This window comes from Elgaria multicarinata, chromosome 6 (genome assembly GCF_023053635.1).
Source record: "Elgaria multicarinata webbii isolate HBS135686 ecotype San Diego chromosome 6, rElgMul1.1.pri, whole genome shotgun sequence".
Classification (NCBI taxonomy): Eukaryota; Metazoa; Chordata; class Lepidosauria; order Squamata; family Anguidae; genus Elgaria; species Elgaria multicarinata.
In genome coordinates this window covers 48,229,275-48,250,888 of record NC_086176.1, presented here as the reverse complement: position 1 = coordinate 48,250,888, position 21,614 = coordinate 48,229,275, and the positions used below count along the sequence as shown (strand labels likewise).

The 21,614-nt window shown below is 40.5% G+C and overlaps 1 protein-coding gene across 1 annotated transcript in view; it reads left to right on the top strand.

Moving 5' to 3' along the window:
* Positions 1 to 21,614, top strand: part of LOC134400792 (guanine nucleotide-binding protein subunit alpha-14-like) — a 41,442-nt gene that overhangs the window by 15,238 nt on the left and 4,590 nt on the right. Inside the window, exons 2-3 of the mRNA XM_063129369.1 lie at positions 8,530 to 8,714; positions 20,472 to 20,626. Coding sequence (XP_062985439.1) covers positions 8,530 to 8,714; positions 20,472 to 20,626 — 340 coding nt within the window. The remainder of the gene's footprint in view (positions 1 to 8,529; positions 8,715 to 20,471; positions 20,627 to 21,614) is intronic.

The following is a 21,614-nucleotide window of genomic DNA, read 5'->3' as shown; positions in this document are numbered from 1 at the left end:
GACAGAACAGATATTTTTACTCCCTTTTGGGGCTGGGAACCAACTGATGAAAGCTATGTTCAGACATTATGTATCATTTGGTTGTTGCTTTAGTTGCATCTGTGAGCTGCCTCAGGAGCTTTAACTGTAGTAAAGTGTTGTGCTGATTTAATGAATAGGCTTGCTTGCTTGCTTCCCTCCCTCCCTCCCTCCCTCCCTCTCTTTCTTTCTTTCTTTCTTTCTTTCTTTCTTTCTTTCTTTCTTTCTTTCTTTCTGCCATGCATGTTCCAGACCAGGGCTGTCACTTCAGTGTTCAGCACTTTGAGGCTCTTTGGAAGCACAGCTTCTATCTTCCTTATGTAGTTAGAGGCGCCCAAGTATACCAACAGTCTCTATAGGCCTTTAAGTGTCAAGTTAATTCTATAGCATAAAACGGAATGATTGGGTGCACTAATGATGTTGTGATATTCCAGCAACTCTGGGTTTGCGGTGCACCAGGTCCGTGATTTAGCTTAGTTCACTTCTACATTCCTGCAGAAATTGTGTAGGCAGACTGTACTTTCCGCAGTTACTAGCCCCTTTAGAGGCTTTTAAAAATGCACCTGTTTTTTTTAAAAAATAAATTAAGATTGCAAATTCACCTATTTTGAAAATGGCGACAAATCCATGTAATAGCAAGGTCCTGTGCTTCCTGAGGATTTGAACACTAGCAGCTTGTAGAGCCCTGCTTTCTTTTAACTAATTGCCTCTCTGACAGGGGCTCATACAGAATAATGTATGCAGTATCTTCACATAGACTGCCCAGTGAAGAATCCTCTAGCTATATTAGGCCCACATTGAAATTAACAGTAATTAAAGGCAAAGAAAAAGGAATGCAGAAAAAGAGAAGAAAAATATATAAATTATTTTATCTTGTTAACATGTTTTTAACAAGATAAAATAATGGTGGCTTATAAGCTACACATAGTATCTTATTTTGCAAACAGCCTACTGTGCCCTGATGGACGATTGGATAAATAAGTTACATAGCATAGTTTATTTTTTCTCTCCTCGCTCCTTCTTCCACTGTAATCTTCCTGCCTGGCTGAGCATTCATCCCAGTGTCCTATGTGGATGTTCCAGTCTTTGCCAGGCCTCCTTTCTCTGCCCTTGTGCAACTAAAGGTGGGGCTCCAGCTCTTTGAAAGTTCTGCAGGAATGGGATGAAATTTAATTAACAGGTTCCCCTTATGGGGAGCCATCACATGCACTATTTGATAAATGTGAGATTTTGCATTTTCATGGAAAACTAAGGATGTATCCACACAAGAAAATGTTTGGGAACAGCACACAAAGGGCGGGGCGACTCATTTGGAGTCAGAGGCACAACTGAATGTAGCATGAAAACAAGTTTGCTCAGAGATTGCTTGGGAAGAGCAAAGTGGCGGTAGTGCTTTTGGCTGCTCTTGCCAAGTGGCTCTGCAGACAATCTCCATAACATGTGCTGGTGCAACGGATGACACACTAACCTCTTAAAGGTAGAATAACCCTTACTGCAGACCGCGGGAAAAAATAACCTGGTGGGAAAAGAGCTACAAATGACACATTAAGCCATCATGGGTTAAATAAACCATCATGAATTATTTCTCTCTACCATCTAGTAGGCTGTAAACATTATTTTAGCTAATATTAAAGCTTTTATTAGCTCCATGGGGGAAAATATACAGAAGTGTTTATTCCCCCTCTTTTCATAGAGCTAATAGCAGTGCAGAAAATGCTCCTTTCCCTGACACCTTTTCTTCAATCCTCAAAGCCATGTGGAGTTACTACTTTGTAAAATAAAATATGAGAGATCCATAATCACAGAGTTTCCACATTGGAACAAGCTTGACACCCAGTTGCACATAAATGACCTCTTCTGACTGCAGCCTGTGTCTGGATAATTCATGACAACTGGGAGCCTAAACAATGAGTTCAGTATTCTTTTTTAATTGATGTCTTATTTTTGGTATTATATGTATATGTGGCTATCCCATTTTCAAATCTTTTTCAGAATTCTCACAGGCAAATTCCCAATGGATGATTTCTCTCCAGCGTTGCCACTAACATATGAGGAAACTGCTCCTTCAGTGGGCAATTCCTCCTCTGGCTCTTACACTCCTGTGGGACTTCTTATTTTTAGAAAATGCTTATTTTAAGGGCCTAAGGAATTCCCTGCCACAAGCTGACCCTTTTCCAATGCCACCAATTCTCTTAAAATACTTTAAAACCTCCTAGTAGCTGATATAAGAAGCGTGAGATAGGCACTAATACTAGAGACAAGAGGAACTATTAAACAAGACAAGAAGAACTATTAAACAAGTTTACTAATATTTATGTTGGGAGTTTCACAAGCATGCTTGCTGACACTTCTTAAGGGCTCAAGAGTCACTGTTGATAATACAAGTCTCTTGACTTCTTTTACTATAGAGCAAATTCCAACCCAGCCAAATACCCTTACAACCAGGTCCAGCTTCTGGGTATAGTCTTCCTCTGACACCAAAGCTCCTCCTATTGTATTTCTTGCTACTTAGACAGTTTATCTGGGTTTTTACTGCCTGCTTGATTGACCTTCATCTCTCAATATCTTAGGGCAGCCTCCTGGTATAACATACCCACTTGCTTCCTACTCCTGTTCTTCACCATCCACATACATTCATCCTAAGAAATAGCTTAATATTCAGGCCTTAGCTATTCACTTTCTCCTCTGCTTTCTCCTGGTCCTTCTGTAACACTGCACACCAACCAGCAGACATTTTCCCTTTCTGACTACCAACAGACTCCCTCAATCCCTAACTGTCAACTCCTTAACTGTTAACTGTCATTTCCCAACCGTTCTTTTTTTTGCCTTAGCTAGACTCCCCCGCCAATCAGAATTGAATTTACTTGATCCAGGCCCCATCTATAAATATTCAAAGTGATTTTCTCTCTCCCCTCACCCTTCAGAACATCACTGTGCAGCTGTTACTTCGATGCAGCAACAACACTACACCTCAGGCCTACATACATTATATCCTCTCAGAGGCCACATAAAATATTTACAGAACAACATATACATGGCATTTCTGCACACCCTCTAATTTTAAAAAATGAATTGAAATTCTTGAAATTGCAACCAGACTGCACAAGCTCCAACACTGCAATGCAGCATGACGTGATTTCTGAATAACAGAAATGTAGCAATATGCTACTAAACTTAATTTAAGGGAAATGTGTATAAGAAACCCATGATGCCCCCCTCTCTTTTTTTTAATTGGAAAAAGCACCTTCCAGACGGGGATGAGGAGCAGTAGGACAGGGTGGGGAAAGAGGATACTTAGCACATATCCTGCCTGCCATTCCCCCAGTCCAAATCGTCCCTCTATGCCATTTCTCCTTCTGTCAAATTTTCTTTTGCAGCTGTATTTGTAATGCCAAGGGAAGAGCAGCTTGTGTGTGATTTGAAAGAGAAAATGGAAGGCAGAGTTATGCAGCCCCAGCATTCCTTTACTTCAAATAACCCCCTCCTAAATCTGCTTTTTCTGCAGGGGCGGGAGGGATGCCAGAGGCTAGTTCTCAGGTTTGCATGTCTCTTCTGATCCAGCCCTTAAATATTATGCCACATACAGGCCCAATCTACACCAAGCAGGATATTGCACTACAAAAGTGGTATGAAAGCAGTATATAAAAGGCAGGAGCCACACCAAGCAGGATAAAGCACTATGAAAGCGGTATATAGTATGTATCAATGGGCCCCAACACTTGTCAGTACACTTCAATACTGCTATACAGCAGTAGAGTGGCTCCTGCCTTTTATCAAAGAATCATAGAATCATAGAATAGCAGAGTTGGAAGGGGCCTACAAGGCCATCGAGTCCAACCCCCTGCTCAATGCAGGAATCCACCCTAAAGCATCCCTGACAGATGGTTGTCCAGCTGCCTCTTGAAGGCCTCTAGTGTGGGAGAGCCCACAACCTCCCTAGGTAACTGATTCCATTGTCGTACTGCTCTAACAGTCAGGAAGATTTTCCTGATGTCCAGCTGGAATCTGGCTTCCTTTAACTTCATACTCCTTTCATAGTGCAATATCCTGCTTGGTGTAGATTAGGCCTCAGTCTCAGTAGTTAAACTTCTGTTGTATATGGCAAGCAAACATTGACCCTGTTCAGACGACACACTAAGCCATGGTGGTTAAGCATTTTGAGCTAAGTATTATGGCTTAGCGTGTTGTGTGAACCATAACATAGCATGTCGTGTGAACCTTTCTTAACCATGATGGCTACATAACCATGGTTTAAACACACTCACTAACCAATGGGTTCATAACCATGGTTTAAACACACTCACTAACCAAAGGGTTAGTGGCCTATGCATGGCTTAGCATGTTGGCTGAACAGGCCCTATATGTGATATCACTACTAGTTTTCCTTCTTCTGTTAACAGGCAGTGGAGTTTTAGTTCTGCAATTTCCAAAGGATAGCTGTGTTAGTCTGTTGCAACAAAAACAACAAAGAGTCTTCTGGCATCTTAAAGGCAATCTACTCCAGGACAGATGTAGAAGAGAAAACAGCAGAACACCCCTGGTGGTCACCTACAGTTCCCAGCTAAAACTACTCAGACCTAACATTAATGGTCTACAGCCTATCCTGGAGAATATGACATTTCCCTTTATGGAAAATAATAAATTGATATAAATCTGCCATCAGAAATGGCAATATCAAAACACTATAACCTCCCAGGACATTCTGTTCCTGACCTTAAAGTAGCCGTCATGGAGCAAAACAAGTTCAAAGGGAGATTAGAGGGAGAGACGGCTGAGTTAGAATTATCAACAGGTTCAGTTTTATTGCCCAAGGCTTGAACTGGGATAAAGCATTTTTATCACACTATACGTGTTAAGTGGCTTAGCCAGTGCCAATACGTTTGTGTTAGCAGCAACTGTACTGTGAATGGCCACTGTTACAATATGATTGTCACTGTCAGTACTTCCTGATTTTAATCTCCTTCTCATCTCACTGTTTACAGTTGTTTCCCCCTCCCCTGCATAGATACTGTATTTAACCCTGAAATGCTCCATGCATCTGATGGTGCACTATAGTCCACAAAAGTTTATGCCAAGAATTATGTTTGTTAGTCTTTAAGGTGCCACAAGGCCCTTGTTGCTTTACTTCTGCAAAGATGTGATGTTGCTCTCATTGCAGTTTTGTCACTCTTCATATATGCAGTGTTAATATTATTGATGTCTCTTCAACTGTGGCTAAATCCTTTGATACTGCTCTCTTGTCCTTGGGTGGTATTTTGTCCTTTCTTGTACAAGCTGTTCAATTACCTTTTAGCTTTCTTTTTCCAAGAACCACAGGTGCATTTGTCATTTTTTTCCGGTTGAGCTAGAGAAATTCCAGCCTGTCTGCTTACTAGAGAGGGTTCACAAATGACTGTGTATAGAACTGAGACCCTAATTAATTAAGTGGTGTCTTGTTCATAACTTGCATTTATTTGATTATCTTCCAGATATTCATCTTATGTAACAAATCAAATGGTCTTGTGATAAGTTCACTTGCAAAGCTCATTATCTCAGTCAGGGTTAGTTTTCCTGTAAGCATGTACTTATGTGCCTTGAGGCTTCTTCCGAAAGTGCTGCCGCTCATTAAAAACCATTAAAATAATGTTGCGTCGGGATGTGCCACGAAAGCCTTATTTTAATTGTAAGCTGGTGAACTCCAGTGGATGGAGAAACAAAGGGTGTTTATTTTTGCTTGCGTGCTGAAACTTTTCTTGACATTGGAAGAAAGTGGCAGACCTTCAGAGTCCGTACGGAGCCGTTGCTACTAGGCTTTGTGATGCACTGGTAGATTATGCATTCTCCTCAAGGTCACTGTGATGTGGGGAGCAAAGGCTTTCTAATAAAGCTTGTGTGCTTTATTAGACAACAGAAAAGCAGAATGAGAACATAAGAACAGGCCTGCTGGATCAGACCAAGGGTCCATCTAGTCCAGCACTCTGTTCACACAGTGGCCAACCAGCTGTCAATCAGGAACCAACGAAGCAGGACCTGCACCCTCCCACCCTTGTTCCCCAGCAACTTGTGCACACAGGCTTACTATCTCAAATAGTAGAGATAGCACACAACCATCACGGCTAGTAGCCATTGATAGCCTTCGCCTCCTGGAATTTATCCAACCATAAGAATGATTGGGGGATAGAATTGGGGGATAAGAATGATTGGGGGATGCTTAAAAGGAACTGCTGTAGGAAGCCTTTACTGTATGTAAATTTATTTGAGGCCAATCCACAGTGACAATTTGGGGAAAGGCCAAATGTTCTTTACAGTTACTTTCAGGAAGCTCTGCTTCTGTTGGATTTAGGAGCCAAACTGAGCACAAGGCTGTAAGAGGCCGTCACTTGGTCTAGTCTCACTGATGTGGTCAAGTTGTAGATGGGGCAAGTTCAATTTCATACTGCAGGCTCACATAACTCGATTCTTCTCCACAAACAAAATTGCATCTATATGAAAACCAGATGTCAAGAAGAAGGCTTGTCCCCTAGGGTTGACCGTGACTTCCCAGTTTTTACATACAAGGATCACTTATTTATTGCATGGCATTCCATTATATTTTTACATGCAATGCAGCCTAAAGTGCTACTGCCCAAGCACACCTTTAATACACTAGGTAAGAATTAAGCTTTGAGTTTCTTCTATGCTACTGACCAATGAAAAATATTTCTCAGTTAGTCCTGAATTGGTGCAGCTTTTGGAATTAATTATAATAAAAGAATTGTCAAGCAGGCTTAAGGGGGGAATAAGAAAGAAGAGGATTAAATACCTACTTTCAATTAGGGTTTGTACAGTTCAATCAAGAATAATTGAATATTTTAAAGCATGTGTGAATAAAAATACCCAGAGTGTTGAGCAACAGTTTACTAGATAAGACTGTAGCTTATTACTTCCTTTTAAAATCCCTTGAATAGTTTGCAAACTATATACCAGAGCTGCTTACATCTTAAGATGTAATTCAAGTGTTTGAACCTTTTACTTCTCAATATTTTTTCATTGAGGTTTTTTATGCCCTCTAGTGGTGGCATGTGGAAATTCCTGATTTTTTAAAATTGCCATATTAGGCTGACTGCCTTTAATAAAAACCATTTGATTTAGGGCACAATTCTGTGCATGGTTAGACAGGAAAAAAGTCCTACAACTCCCGGCATGCTTCTTTTTCTGTCCAAACATGCCCTTAGAAAATATATAAATATGACATATATGTTGATGCTGAGAAATAAAGTAGTTTGAGAAGCTTTGTTGGTTGACTGCACAGCAGAATCAGTAATTTATATTAATGCACGTAGAAACATTTATACCATGTCTGACTATTGTCTGTCTAGCTCTTCACTGACTGTCAGCACATCCCCAGGCTCTTTGTCAGAGAATTTTTCCAGCACTACCTGAAGTTGGCAGGGATTAAACCAGGAAATGTTTGCGTGTAAAACATGTGTGCTCCCACTGAACTATGACCCTTCTCCTTGATGTATGACAACTACAGTGCCCTGAGGGTTCTTTGAAACTCTCAGTGGGTGGGACGTAAATATCAAAAATAAATAGTGTTGCATTCTATTCATCAAACTGATTATGTGTAAATCAGTGCTACCTGTTTATAATGAGGTTAGAATGCATTACGTTTGAATTAATAGTTTAAGAGACCATTGTTATATTAAAATTACCAGCTGGATGTTCCACACATAAGGGGAGCATTTCTATGCGTGTTTAGACAGAAGAAGTCATACAGCTCCCAGCATTCGCCAACCAGCTGTGCTGGTGGGGGAAATGCTGGGAGTTGTCGGACTTCTTTCTGTCTAAACATGCATAGGATTACGCCCTAAAAACATAATAAATTAGAAGCATTTTCTGTAGTGGTGCTGTAGGAGTAGGAGTGTTTAGGAGGCTTTTTAAACATGCGCTTGTACCTTCAGGCCTTTGGGGATTGATAGAGAAGTTTTGTTTTGGATCCCTCCTGCTGACCTCTTCTTTTGTTGATTTTCATGCAAATAATGATTTTGCTGTGGTAGTTTATATGAGTGTTGGATTTTTTTCTAGCTGCTTTTTAGGGGCCTCTTATTTTTATTTATGTACATTTATATCCCACCTTTTTTTCCCCCTTAAGGAATCCGAGGTGGCAGACATAATCCTCCTCCTCTCCATTTTATCCTCACAACAATCCTCTGAGGTAGACTGGGCTGAGAGTCTGTGACTAGCCTGAAGTCACCCAGTGAGCTTCTATGGCTGTGTGGGGCCTAGAACCCAGATCTCCTGACTCCCAGTGCAACACTCTAACCACTACACCACATATGTCATACTTACCAGACCAATGTATACATCAGTTGATACTTACCCAGACCAATGCATACATCAGTTGGAGATAATCTGATGGTCTCTCTCCCTTCCCCCCCACGCACCCCCCTCCTTTGCTCTTGCAACTGCTGTCGAGCTGGCATCCTCTCCGTGCTGTTTTGTTGTTAATTAGAAAAGCTCACTTTACTTTCTTGCTGTGCTTTCTTGCAGGTACAGGAGAAAGTGGGAAAAGTACATTTATTAAGCAAATGAGGATTATTCATGGATCAGGCTATTCAGAAGAAGATCGGAAAGCCTTCACAAAATTGGTTTATCAAAACATATGTTCTTCCATGCAAGCTATGATCAGAGCCATGGATACTTTACAAATACCATACTCATCTGAGCAGAGCAAGGTATGAAACTCCATAAATCATACCCTGGTGTCACTTAATTGGTATTTATTTTGTAAGTCCGGGAAGGGGGGGGGAATAAGAAGGTAAATGTATAGCATTAAAGCTTGTTGGGAGCCTGAACATTTTAAAGATGTGGATGTGATGTTACTCCTCATTAAGGCATCGGGAGCAGGAGGTAGAATCATATGCTCACTCCTCCACTTTCTCCTACAAATGACCTGAGTGTCTTTCTGCTCCATATCACTGTTGGTAACCCTGATTAAATAAATCTGGAAAGATTTATGAGCCTTTCCCCTTTGAAATCTCCCACTTCCCATCCACTGGAATGCCCTCGTTCCCCGCTCTCCGACGTCAATTTTCTAAACGTGGAGAGGCAGCTGGCACAGTTACTGATTTCTGAGATTGGAATGCTGTCTAGATGTGTTAGATCAGTATTTGGCTCCAACAATGGATGGGTGAGGGCTAATAATCTGAAGCTCCATCCAGACAAGACTGACATGCTATTAGTTGCATATGGAGGGTGTTCCATCTGTTCTGAATGAGGCTGCACTGCCCTTGAAGGAACAGGTTCATAGCTGGAGCCATCATTGTCACTTTAGGCTCACGTGGCCTCAGTGACACTGAGTATCTTCTACCAGCTACCCCTACACTACAATCAACATCTGAGACCCTTCTTCGAATGCCTCCTCCAAGGGAGGTTTGGAGGATGGCAACAAGAGAGAGGGACTATTCGGTGGAGTATCCCCCCACCCCCTAGTTGTGGAATTCTTTCCCCACTGGAGTCCGCCTGGCACGAACATTGTCATCTTTTTGGTGCTAGATTAAGACATGATGGTGCTAGAGCTAATCTTTTAGTACAGAGATGGGAGATCATTTGGAAACCCTATGGATACTTATTTTGGTTCGAACATAGAAGAAAGCTTGGATATCAATGTAATAAATACATCTTAGTGAGTGGTGCTTCTAGCCCACTTAACTTTCACCTTCAGAATTTCAATAACATTACTTCAGGAGTGTGGCATGGAACTGAGTGTATATAGCTTAGACAGCCAGAACTGTCTGTTGTTAAATGTGTGCTGTTACCACTCTGTTTCTTGAGTGGATCCCTTCGCTTGAATAGGAGCATTTCCAGTCTTATTAATTTGTAAAGAAACAGAAGTCAAAACAACCGAAACCATCTGAGAATGGAGTTTGTTTGCATGTTTGTTGTTTTTTGATAATATGGGGCAAGATAGGTTGACCAGACTTTAGAAATTTGGTCAGTATAGCCATTTCTTTCACAGTGACTAGTAAAGATTTTCTGCCTTTAGGGATACACGTTCACTAAACTTAGAAGATAGCTTTGATGTGGAATACCAGGTGTATAATTGCAGCAACCTAGAGATATATTCTCTCACTGTGAGATCATTGCAATAGAAGGATAACTTGCTGAGCATGCACCTAACCAACTAAATGGCATCTACCTGCTTAAAAAGGACTAGGCTATAGCAAAACTCTTTTCGCTGTCACCATAATGCCTGCAAAGTGCTGTCTGACATGCTTTTGGATGGTAAATCAAGGTCTTTGTTCTTTCTGCTTCAAAATGTTTCCAAGTGAATTTGTGGACAAAGATACTTGCATTCAGCATGACTTGAAGGCCACTAGTTAAATGATGGGCATAGGGTGGTTCAGTCTAGACCTGTTTGGTGTATAGATCAACTCTGGCTGCATGCTGTCAGTGTACTGGGGACGAAAAGGAGTACAGGTGACTACAAGCTAATCAGGAGAAACTAGGGCAGTAGTTAGTGTGGGGTTTAATATTAATCTTCGGGGCAGGGAAAAGAGTATTTGGAGGTATTAAATCTGTACCTACTTGGCCACCATTTTAAAAAAAGAAAAGGGGAGGGAAGTGCTAGCAACAACCCTCAACGTTAACTTTTTTTTTTTTAAGTGTTATTCCATCTCCACCTTCCTGTTGGGATTAAGTTGTGAAATAGATAGCTACCTATATGTGTTTTACATGATAGAATACCATTGGGTTCATACTTCTCTGTTAGTCCAGCTTCCAAGATATAATGCTTGGATTTTCCATGTAGCTATAAAAGCTGAGCTGCAGACACTTAAATACAGTTTCATCTGGACTGTACCCCATTTCCACTAGTGCTATGCTGAAAGTTTCTCCCACGAAAATCTCGTCTATTCTCATTCAATTTGACAGAAAAGAAAATGCTTTTGAAAAGAAATTCAAAGGAGAAGAAATTGTGGAGAAATTCTCATGGGTTTGGTTCAGGGTTCTTGCGCTCACCTTACTTATGAGATGCCCGAGGAGTATGTGTGAATATTCTCTCTTTCATTGTACAATCATCTCTCTGACAGCTTCTCACACTTCCCACCCAGGGGAAGACATCATGAATTTATTCCTCCCATAGGGCCTTTTCAGATCAGGAAGCACAGACAACTACGGACATGTGTAATAAAAAGAAAAATATAGACAGTACACTCAGCCAAATCACAGTGATTAGTTGAGTTCAAAAACACCACCAACACACATTCAAAATATAAAATGCCCTGAGAATGAGGCAGAAAAATGGAAGCCTGTTTCATGGGGAAAGAAAACTTCCAGGAAATTCATGGGAGTTTTCTTTTCTTACCTTCTAAAAATAATTCCCCCCCCCCCGAATTTTCTCCACATTATCTTCACAATTATTTTTTGTGGTGGCTGCATTCCCTCCCCTCAATGCCCTGGAGTGATGCTAGGTGTGTGGGGCATTGTGGAGAATGCAAAATAGGGGCCAGGCTGCCAACGCAAGAAAGAAAGAAAAAACGAAAGAAAGAAGCCACTTACTCACAGCTCTGGTAGTTACTGGGTGAATTTGTTCAATGAAGCCTGTCAATTCTGGGATAGTCCTTGGCCAGTTTCTGCACTAGGAACTCTTGTGCACGGTGATTGAAAGGTAACCTTTTACCAATACCCCCTTTAAAGGTTTTAGGCTTTATAGTCAATAAGATTTTTTTAGGGGACCTTAAGCAAATTTCTAACGTAATCCTCTGGAAATACAATTGTACCTTCCTGTCATCTGGAGTCAATTTACAAACATCTGCACCAGATTTGCTACAAAATACATTAACTCCTAAGTAGATGCCATGGAAATATTTTATTTGCAGTTATAGCAGAAAGTACAAATACATACGTATTTACTCAGATATAACTCTGATTAAGTGTGCTCGATGGGACTTATTCCTTGGTGAGAATCGGATTATAGCCTAAAACCTAAAAAAGGAAAACATCTCAATAGAAGAAACATAGGGACAAATTAAAAGCAGTCTGATAATACAAAGCACTGGGAAAATGTTGAGATATCTGAAGGAAAACAGAAAGTGAATGAAAATTGTTATGATGGCAGTAATGTGCCCTGTATGATACATTCCACAATTCTTTCTGGATGATGGATAATTTCACAATAATGTTTTTAAGCATCCAGAAAAACACTTAACTTTAAGTAGGCTCAAATTGCAAATGGAATGACAGCACCCGTTATTTATTTGATGGCGTAATTGTGTTCCCCCCACCCCACGATATCAAATTCTGTGTTTTTGAATTGAAACCTAACATTTGTGCCCAAAGCAATAGCAAATGCACATCTGTGTTTGTTGTTTGTTTCCAAAGTGCTGAGGCTGGAAAATAAAGTTACGATGAGAACTCAAGATAATTGAGGTGCAATTGATGTTGTTTCTCCTTCCTTCTCCTTCTCCTTCTCCTCCTCCTCCCCTCCCCAGTGGCTTTTGATACCATTGACTATGGTATCCTTCTGGACCGCCTTGGTGAATTTGAGGCCCATTTTATGGTGGTTATGGTGGTTCGGCTCTTGCTTACCAGGTTGGATCAGAGAATGACATTGGCTGACTGTGCCTCAGTCCCCTGGCAGTTGAACTGTGGGTGCCACAGGGCATTCTTTTGTCCCAAATGTTTAATATCAATATGAAGTGGTTAGGAGTAGTCATTTGGGGCAAGGTATCATAGTATGCTAATGACACCCAGCTCTATTTCTCTGTAACACACCTAGTTCTATTTCTTTGTGCACATTCTGAATCAAGTTTCTGGATGCCGTTATGGGCTGGATGAGGGCCAATAAACTGAAACTTGAGACACAAACCCTATGGGTAGGTGGTTGCCAGGTCCGGGAGTTAGGTTGCTTATCTGTTCTGGATGGGGTTGGACTGCCTCTGAAGGGATAGACATGTAGTCTGTCTATGTGTGCTCCATCTTTGTTACTGGAGGCCTTGGTGACCTGAGTGGCTCAGAGCATCCATTATCAACTTTGGTGTGGTAACTACAGCCATTCCTTGACAGGGATAGCCTAACTACAGTGGTTCATGTACTGGTAATCTCCTGACTAGGTTACTCTGTGTGTGGGTGCCTTGCACCTTGTTTGGAAGCTGTAGCTAGTGCAGAGTACTCAGCTAAGACACTCAGTGGGGCTCCAGGCTATGTACAGATAACCCTTATGTGAAAAGAATTGCACTGACTGCCTATTAGCTACCAAGTCATGCTGTGGTAGCTAATAGGCAGGATGTATAAAGGGGAAGACGGTGAGGTAGGTGTCCCGGTCCCGAGTTATTTACAACCCCCTAAATAACTCGGGACCAGGACACCTACCAGACTGTCTTCCCCTTTATACATCCAGTTAACCCCTAATATCTTCAGGGGAGGCCTTGTTGACTCTTCCACAGCTAACAGAAGGTCTCTATGTAACATCATGAAAGCAGGCTTTCTCAGTAGTGCTGCCCACCTTTGGAATAGCCTTCCCTGTTTGGTTCAGGGGGCAGAAAATGTGATGTATTTTAACAGCCTCCTAAAATGTACTTATTTTCGCAAGCCTTCTGTGGCTTATAGGGCTTTCTGGATTCTTCGGAGGATTAAAATTGGCTCCTTTACACATGTTTTTTTTTTATGGGGTCTCTCATTATCTGCCTATGTCTACACATCCACTAGGTGAAGTTGTGGTATTGTTGAATTGTACAAATACAACAGGGTTTCATGCCGCCATTCATAAAAATACCAAACTTTCTTGGTTCAGGGGTGGGGGGAAACCCACTATAATGGGTGCAAAGCATGGGAGAGGCCTTGGAGGGGGAGGATGTTGTGTAAAGCAACCACAAACTACCATGAGTGATGAATCACGAGCATACAATAACAACATAAGAGCTAGGGCTGTGCACGGAACCCCCAATCCACTTCAGAGCCCAATCCGGACCTTCTGACCTGCCTCAGACCCAGATCCAAAGCGAGATTCAGACCTCCAAATTCTTTGGATGATTTTCCCTATAGCCTTGCATTAGGAGAAATAAACACCTATAACTTTTATATTTTTCAAGGTAGAAACATGACACTTGGTGTCCTTACAGATGTTATCAACCTACTCATATGTGTAAATTTTCAGAAAGATCCATCCAGCATTTTGGTTGCAATACATTTTTTAAAATGTGTTTTTTCACCATAGTCTGGCATTGAGAGACATAATAAACGGCTATAACTTTTTTATTTTTCAAGACATAAACATGAAACTTGTTGAGGTTACAGATGGAGTTATGGTTGTCATGTGTGTAAATTTTCAGAAAGATCTGTCTAGCATTTTGGTCGTAATAAATTTGTAAAAATGTGATTTTTCAAGGAAACAGCAGCTACTCGCAAAGAGCAATTTCAGAAGGTGTCTTATCTAATCAACAATCAGCACACACTCTTCCTGAAGTGCTAATCTCTCCTACTTGAGTCTTTTGAAGGTCACTCATGCATTTCCCATTAAGATAAGAACCCATTGTGTATTGACTGCAATACACACTACCAGGCTGGAGCAATATGGGGAGAGTAATATTGAGGGGAAAACCTAAAAAAAAAAAACCTCCTAAAAATCAGAGGATGAACCCATATGCTTCAAACTTGGAATGCCTAAAGTCCTATTTAAAAGCTATTATGGTGCCAAGTTACATGTCTTTATCTTTAAAAATGACAGCATATTCTGATTTTTTTTAAAAAAATCCTCAAACTTTAAAAAATTCCTAAAAAGTCAGGGGCTGAACTGATATGCTGCAACACTAGCATGTCTAAAGTCTTATTTAGAAGCTATCATGTTGCCCAATTACACGTGTGTATCTTGAAAAATGACAGAGATGAATGCATTTTTGTAAATGGGATGGTTTGAGAATAAAATCTTTTTAAAAAAATCCTAAAAATCTGCAGATGAGCCTATGTGATTCAAAATTGGCATGCCTGAAGCCCTACTTAGGTTCTATCAGGATGTAAAGTTATGTGTGTATCTTGAAAAATGAGGAAGTGCAGCACTATGAAATGACTGGGAATCACATTTTTAAAAAATCATTGCAAGAAAACTGATGTACAGAACTGTCTAAAATTGGGCACATGTAAGCATCTCCAAGGTATCTGTAAGCTCACCAACTTTCATGTTTCTAGCTTTAAAAATAAAAAAGCTAGAGGCATTTCTTTAGGCCAAAGCAAGTCAATGAAAAAAAATGGGTTTGACACAAAAAGGCGACTGGAGCTCTGGATTGGTTTGTATCGATTCGGATCGATCTGAACCGATCCAGACCTCCCCCGACCCAATTCAGATCTGAATTTAGGGGGTCTGGATTGGCCCGATCCACTCCGGACCCGGGGATCTGGAATGGAACGGAGCACAGCCCTAATAAGAGCCATGCTGGATCACAACAAGGGTCCATATAGTCCAGCACTCTGTTCACACAGTGGCCAACCAGCTGTCAACCAGGAACTCACAAGCAGGACATGGTGCAAAAGCACGCTCCCACCTATGTCCCCCAGCAACTGGTGTATACAGGTTTACTGCCTGTGATACTGGAGGTTGCACTTAGCCATCAGGATTAGTAGCCATTGATAGCCTTCTCCAGGAATTTATCTAATCCTCTTTGAAAGCCATTCAAGTTGGTAGCCATCACCACATCCCGTGATAATGAATTCCATAGTTTTAACTATGCACTGTGTGAAGAAGTACTTCCTTTGTCCTGAATCTCCCACCAATCAGCTTCATGGGAAGACCACAGGTTCTAGTATTATAGGAGAGGGAGAAAAATGTCTCCCTATCCATATTCTCCACACCATGCATAATTTTGACACCTCTATCATGTCTCCTTTTCCCCAAGCTAAACAATCCCAGTTGATGTAACCTTCCCTCATATGGGAGATACTCCAGTCCCTTGATCATTTTAGTTGCCCTTTTCTGCACTTTTTCCAGCTCTATAATATCTTCTTTTTTTAGGTGTGGTGACCAAAATTGTACACAGTATTCTAAACGGGGTGGCACCATAGATTTGTATAAAGGCAGTATGATACTTGCAGTTTTATTCTCAATTCATTTTCTAATAATACCTAACATGGAATTTGCCTTCTTTACAGTGGCTGCACACTGGGTTGACGTTTTCATCAAGCTGTCCACCACAACCCCAAGATCTCTTTCTTGGTTGGTAACCGCCAGCTCAGATCCCATCAGGTTATACTTGAAGTTGTGATTTTTTTGTCCCAACATGCATCACTTTACACAATAAATGCAGGCTCATTATGATCATGCTGCTGTTCCATTTTACTGTTCCTTTTATTGTTTCTACTAATCTTACACTTGTTGTTGAAAGTTAAAATGGTTTTAGTTTCGTATTATGTATTTATTTTATTTTATTTTTTTTAAAACATTTGTATCCCGCCCTATAGCATTAAGATCTCAGGGTGATGTACAGATAAAAGCATATAGTATAAAACAATAAATATGCACAGTTAAAACAAATTAAGCCATGAACCAAGTTAAAACAATATATAATTTAAAAGCTGTTAAAACAGTTAAAACACACAGAGAGAGATAACCTGGTGATTATGTTTTCTACGCTTAGAACTTTTGCTATATTTAATAAGTAAATAAAATTGTGTTATTTAGAGATGCTGAATAATGCGACTTTTTAAGAAAATTGTAGGATGTTGTGGAAGGTGGACAAATGGACTTAAGTTTGAATACTTGTGGATTAGATATAGGCTGTTTTACAGATCCTGAGTGTTGTTATCAGTGTGTAAATGACAGTAGCCAACTGGCCAGGGTGTAAGGAATTGTACACTCAAGTTCTGGTTGCACTTTTAGTATTGTCTATGTGCCCCCAGCATAAGGAGCCCTTTTGGAGGGTTTTTAAGAAATAAATTGCGAGGTCCTTGTGTGTCTGCAAACACATAAGAATCTGTTTTGAATCAATGTTTTTAAACATAACTTGATTTTAATATTTTAAAAAAACTCAGTACAGTGAAAATGGGCCAAAGATGGTCTGACAAATTTTAAAAATATAATCAAACACAAACAATTTTGTTAGGAAGCATAGACTTAAATCCAACATTCGCCTTGCACTCTTCCCCGCTGCAGCCTCTTGGATGTTCCCAATTCAGCTATGAATGGTTGGGGGATCCAACAGTTGGGTGAGTGTGGGGGTGGGGTACAGATGCAAAGAGGACGGGGGAGCAGTTCCACAAGCAATTTGTTTTGCTATCAGATGGTCAAAGTTGGATACAACCCATTGTGTATAGAATCACAAAATGTCCAAACTATAAATATTTTCTCTTAGTTGGTCAGCAAAATCTAGTGGGTTTGTCATGTGTGATCATCAACATACCACAGAAATGGATACCATATTGCATAAAATGTTTCAAGTTTTGCATAGCCTCTAACAACCAAATGATCCCAAAGTGTTAAAAGATCCTTTAACACCCTCCCTCCCCCATAAACACATAAATGAGCTTCTAAACACATACCGTATGTAGAAATATATCCTATTGGTTCCAGTTGAATTTAGAAATATACTTTGGATCAGTGTGTTTGACTAAGGAATTGTTTTAACTAAGGAATAAAAACAGAGTGACTTCTTCCAACCCACAGTTGTGATACAATCTTAAAACAAATTAACCAGTAAGGAAAAAGAGACTTCTAAGGCTACTTTCATAATGGCTGAATTTGAATAATCTACACTTGGTCTGTGTGGTTTTTAAGCATGTTTTGTTTGAGAAGCTAGAATTTTAAGTGGTGGATGTTCTGCCAGGATGTTTTAAATAATTAGGTCAGTATTCCAGAGTATCTTTGTTTGCTGGAATCCAAGATTGGGTTACCCAAGGACTTAAACATTTACAAAAGACAGTAACTTTGTATGTTCTTTCTTTTGGATGGAGAATAAAGGTGAAAACGTGTTCACATTTGTTTGGATTTTCAGGGCTCTCTTTTAAGCACTTCTGATTTTCTTCGTGTGGACTGATTTCTGTATGGTCTCAAAGTACACTGAAGGCTTTAAAACATTGCACAGAGAAGCAGGCCGGGGTAATGAAAATTGCTCTTGCAGCTATTAAGAGAGAAGAAGATAGGAATGTTTGAGCACTGCCAAGTGCAGCACAGCATGTGTATAGCGAAGGATGGCAACAATATCTGATATCTGCCAAGGGGAAGTTTTGCAAAACCGGATCAGTGGGGCAGAGGAGGAGGTGGCCAGAGCCATGGAGGGGAGGCAGGCAGTGTGAATTTCTACAGCAAAAAGGAAACTGCAATGGATCACAATAGGAAGTGGCCATGTGGAGCAAAGAGAGTGGTTGTACCTGAAAGGAGAGGCTGGCAGACTGGATAGAAAGGCCCCATATCTATATAACTGCAACTGAATTCTTTATGGTTGTTTAATTTGTCATGTAAAACAACCCTGGAATGGGAAGTTGTCACTTAAAAACACACACACCTGGAATGGAAATGTTGTAATCAAAACAACAACTCTGGTGTATCTCCACTATGATGCATCATCAGGCAAAATGTTTCATGCAATCCAGATGCAGCCGAAATGGCAGCACTTGGTTGCTATGGTAACAGCAGCCCGTATTATTCTCTTATACAGAGAATCCCAATATATTTTTCTGGAGGCAAGAGAGGCAGTTTTAGATGCTTCGCTACAACTGTTTGTCCTCATGCCAAGCCCCATTCACTCTTTTTTTGTGGCTTTGTGCAAAGCATTTATTAGAGCCAGTAAGTGTACAGACTTGAGGGACAAGGGCTACGGGCTCCTGCTGCATCTATGATGTCCACAAGGTAGCCTTTGGAATCTGATCTGACAGAAGTTCCCCATAACTACAGATTTAGCACTGCATGTAATTTCACTGAATGTAATGGCAGTATATTTATGCAGCTGGGAATATTTTTTTTTAAGTGGGAGGGATAGGGCACCTTGTTGCCTTGTTTGGGGGGGCATTGGTGCCTACGGGCACCATGTAGCCTACCTTTGCCTTACTGACTTAGTGAAGACGTACATTCCTTGGCAATTCCTATAAGTAATATCAAATTTCTCAGGCTAGTCAAACTGGTTTTATTTTCATAGGTTGGGGAACTCCATCACCCCACTGCAGAATTATTTAGCTGCAACTTCAAGCAACAACATGTAAGCTTATAGAACTGCAATATCAATAGTGAAGAGGGGAAAACTTAAGGAGAATTTTCCATTCTGTCTGTCAGTGCTGTTCATTTTCAGAGTGAGCACAATTCTAAGATGCATACAGATGTACCTCCCTTTCCTTCCCCTGCATTCTTGCTTGTAATGACAGCATATACCTGGCTTTAAACTCAGTACTGATTTTTGATCGTCTCCCTGCACTTAGGGCAAGCTTTTTTCTTTTTTTAATAATAGCACCACCAACAATGATAGTTGTTGTTGAAGTTGTTACATTTATATATTGACTTTTTCTCTTGCAAGGAATCCAAGACGGTTTACACGGTCTTCCTCCTCTCCATTTTATCCCCACAACAGTCCTGTGAGGTAGGTTAGGCTGAGAGTCAATGACTGGCCCAAAGTCACCTACTGAGCGTTATGGCCAAGTAGGGACTAGAACCCTGATCTCCTGAGTCCCGGTCCAACACTCTAACCTCTACACCACACTTTTACCTTAAAATAAATAAACTGAGCACCTAGAATGTGTATTCACTAGGGCTGGCTCAAGCAAGCAGAACATGTCATCCACCCAAGTCAAGGTGCATAGTACAGTATCCAAAGACAGGCAAGTTATTTTAGCACCTGAGGTATTGTAAAAATAATGACAATAATAAATGTTTTCTGCCCTTTTATGACACCCAAACTCTGCTGCCTCAGGTGTCCACCTCATTCTTCCTAGGGTCAAGGCCAGCCCTGTTCTATTTATTTGACACCTTTAGAAAAACACACACCAGTATGAATTGAAAGATTGCTTTAGTGTAGGTATCTGTGTGTGTAAGTAAATTTGCTTCATGTTGTTGCAAGGACCAGCCCATTGGATTGCTCAGGAAAAGATGGCTCTTTCTGTTTTTATTCTCTAACGAAGGTTATATGTCTGACCAACAGTGAGTGCAGTTCCACAGTAGACTTGCCAGTGCAGCTATGTACATCTGAGTATTTGTTTTGTCTTCAGATAGTGGAGTAAAAAAGGCAATGTTATTCGCGCATGTTAGAAACAATAGAAGAGCTTTCTGTTTTCCATTGATTTGACCATATATAGTGTGCCTGGGTGTTTTTACAGCCATCACCTCACCTGTCCTCACAAGGATCTCTGTTAAATGGTATCTCATGCTTATTCCTACTTCAGAGACAGACAGTGAAGGATAACGCTGGTATTTGGCACTGTTGGTTTCGCTTTGTTGTATGCCTGCCACCCTCTTAATTTTGCAGTTTCATGTTGACTAAACTGATTATGAATCCACAACTCTCCCCTCCCCTGTGTCCCAGGAGGATGGCCAGAGGATTGAAGAAGTGGATGTAGACAGATTAACGACACTGGAAAGAAAACACGTGGAAGCAATTAAGAGGCTGTGGGAGGACTCCGGAATCCAAACATGCTACAACAGGCGGAGAGAATACCAGTTGACAGATTCGGCAAAATAGTACGTATGATACTTTTGCCAGACTTCACATTACTATCAAGCGTTCCTGGTTCAACAGTTTTTTCACTTGTAACTGTTTTGACATGAAATTCACATCTGTCCCTTCGTGTAGCTGAATTATAAAAACAAAATTGTGAAATCACATCCCCCCCGCAACACACACTTTTTGCTTAATAGGTTTTGTCCTTGTGGATAAGTAATTGCTAAGGAGCTATTCTCTCTCTCTCTCTCTCTCTCTCTCTCTCTCAGTTTATATCATTGATTATATCCAGAGCAAATTGAATGGTTTTGTTTTTGCTCATTAAGGAATTTTTGCTTGAACTCAGGACATTTCAGTGAAGGCTGGTTGAGTTAAGGGTAGAGGTTCATAGTGTGTATATCTTATAGACAGCAAATGGACCATCACTGTGATAAACACTTTTACTCTCCCCCATGAAAGTGAGAGAATATGAATTAGAACTGATACCTTGTGGGTGCAAATGAACCATGTAGCTGATTTGTATTGATTAAATTGTACAGCTTGGCAAGCCAGCTTGAGCAGCCTATGGACCAGCAAGTGAGAGTGTTGGAGTCAGGGGAGCTATGGAAATCTTTAGAATTGAAATCTAACTCCTTCAGGGATGAGATCGAAGATGTGTGCCCTTGCTAAAAAATAACAACAGGAACCAGTTGAAGGGATGGACCATTGCCTGAGCAAACGCGATAGAAGTAATTTCGTTGGCTTCTTAAAATGTTGACTGGGGATATATTAATTTAACAAGTATTTAGCTTGCAGGCAGAATAGGAATGAGCTTTTTGCATGCTTTTAACTTTAATAACACTTGAATAATAATAATTAATATTTATGTTGGTCTGTCCTAAAATGTTTGAAATTTGCTACTTGTATAAAATAGGCACAAAGATGTGGGAAATGTGATTATACATTGATTCTACACACACACACAGCGCTCAGTATTGGAGTAGTTAACTATTGGAGTAGTTAAAATCA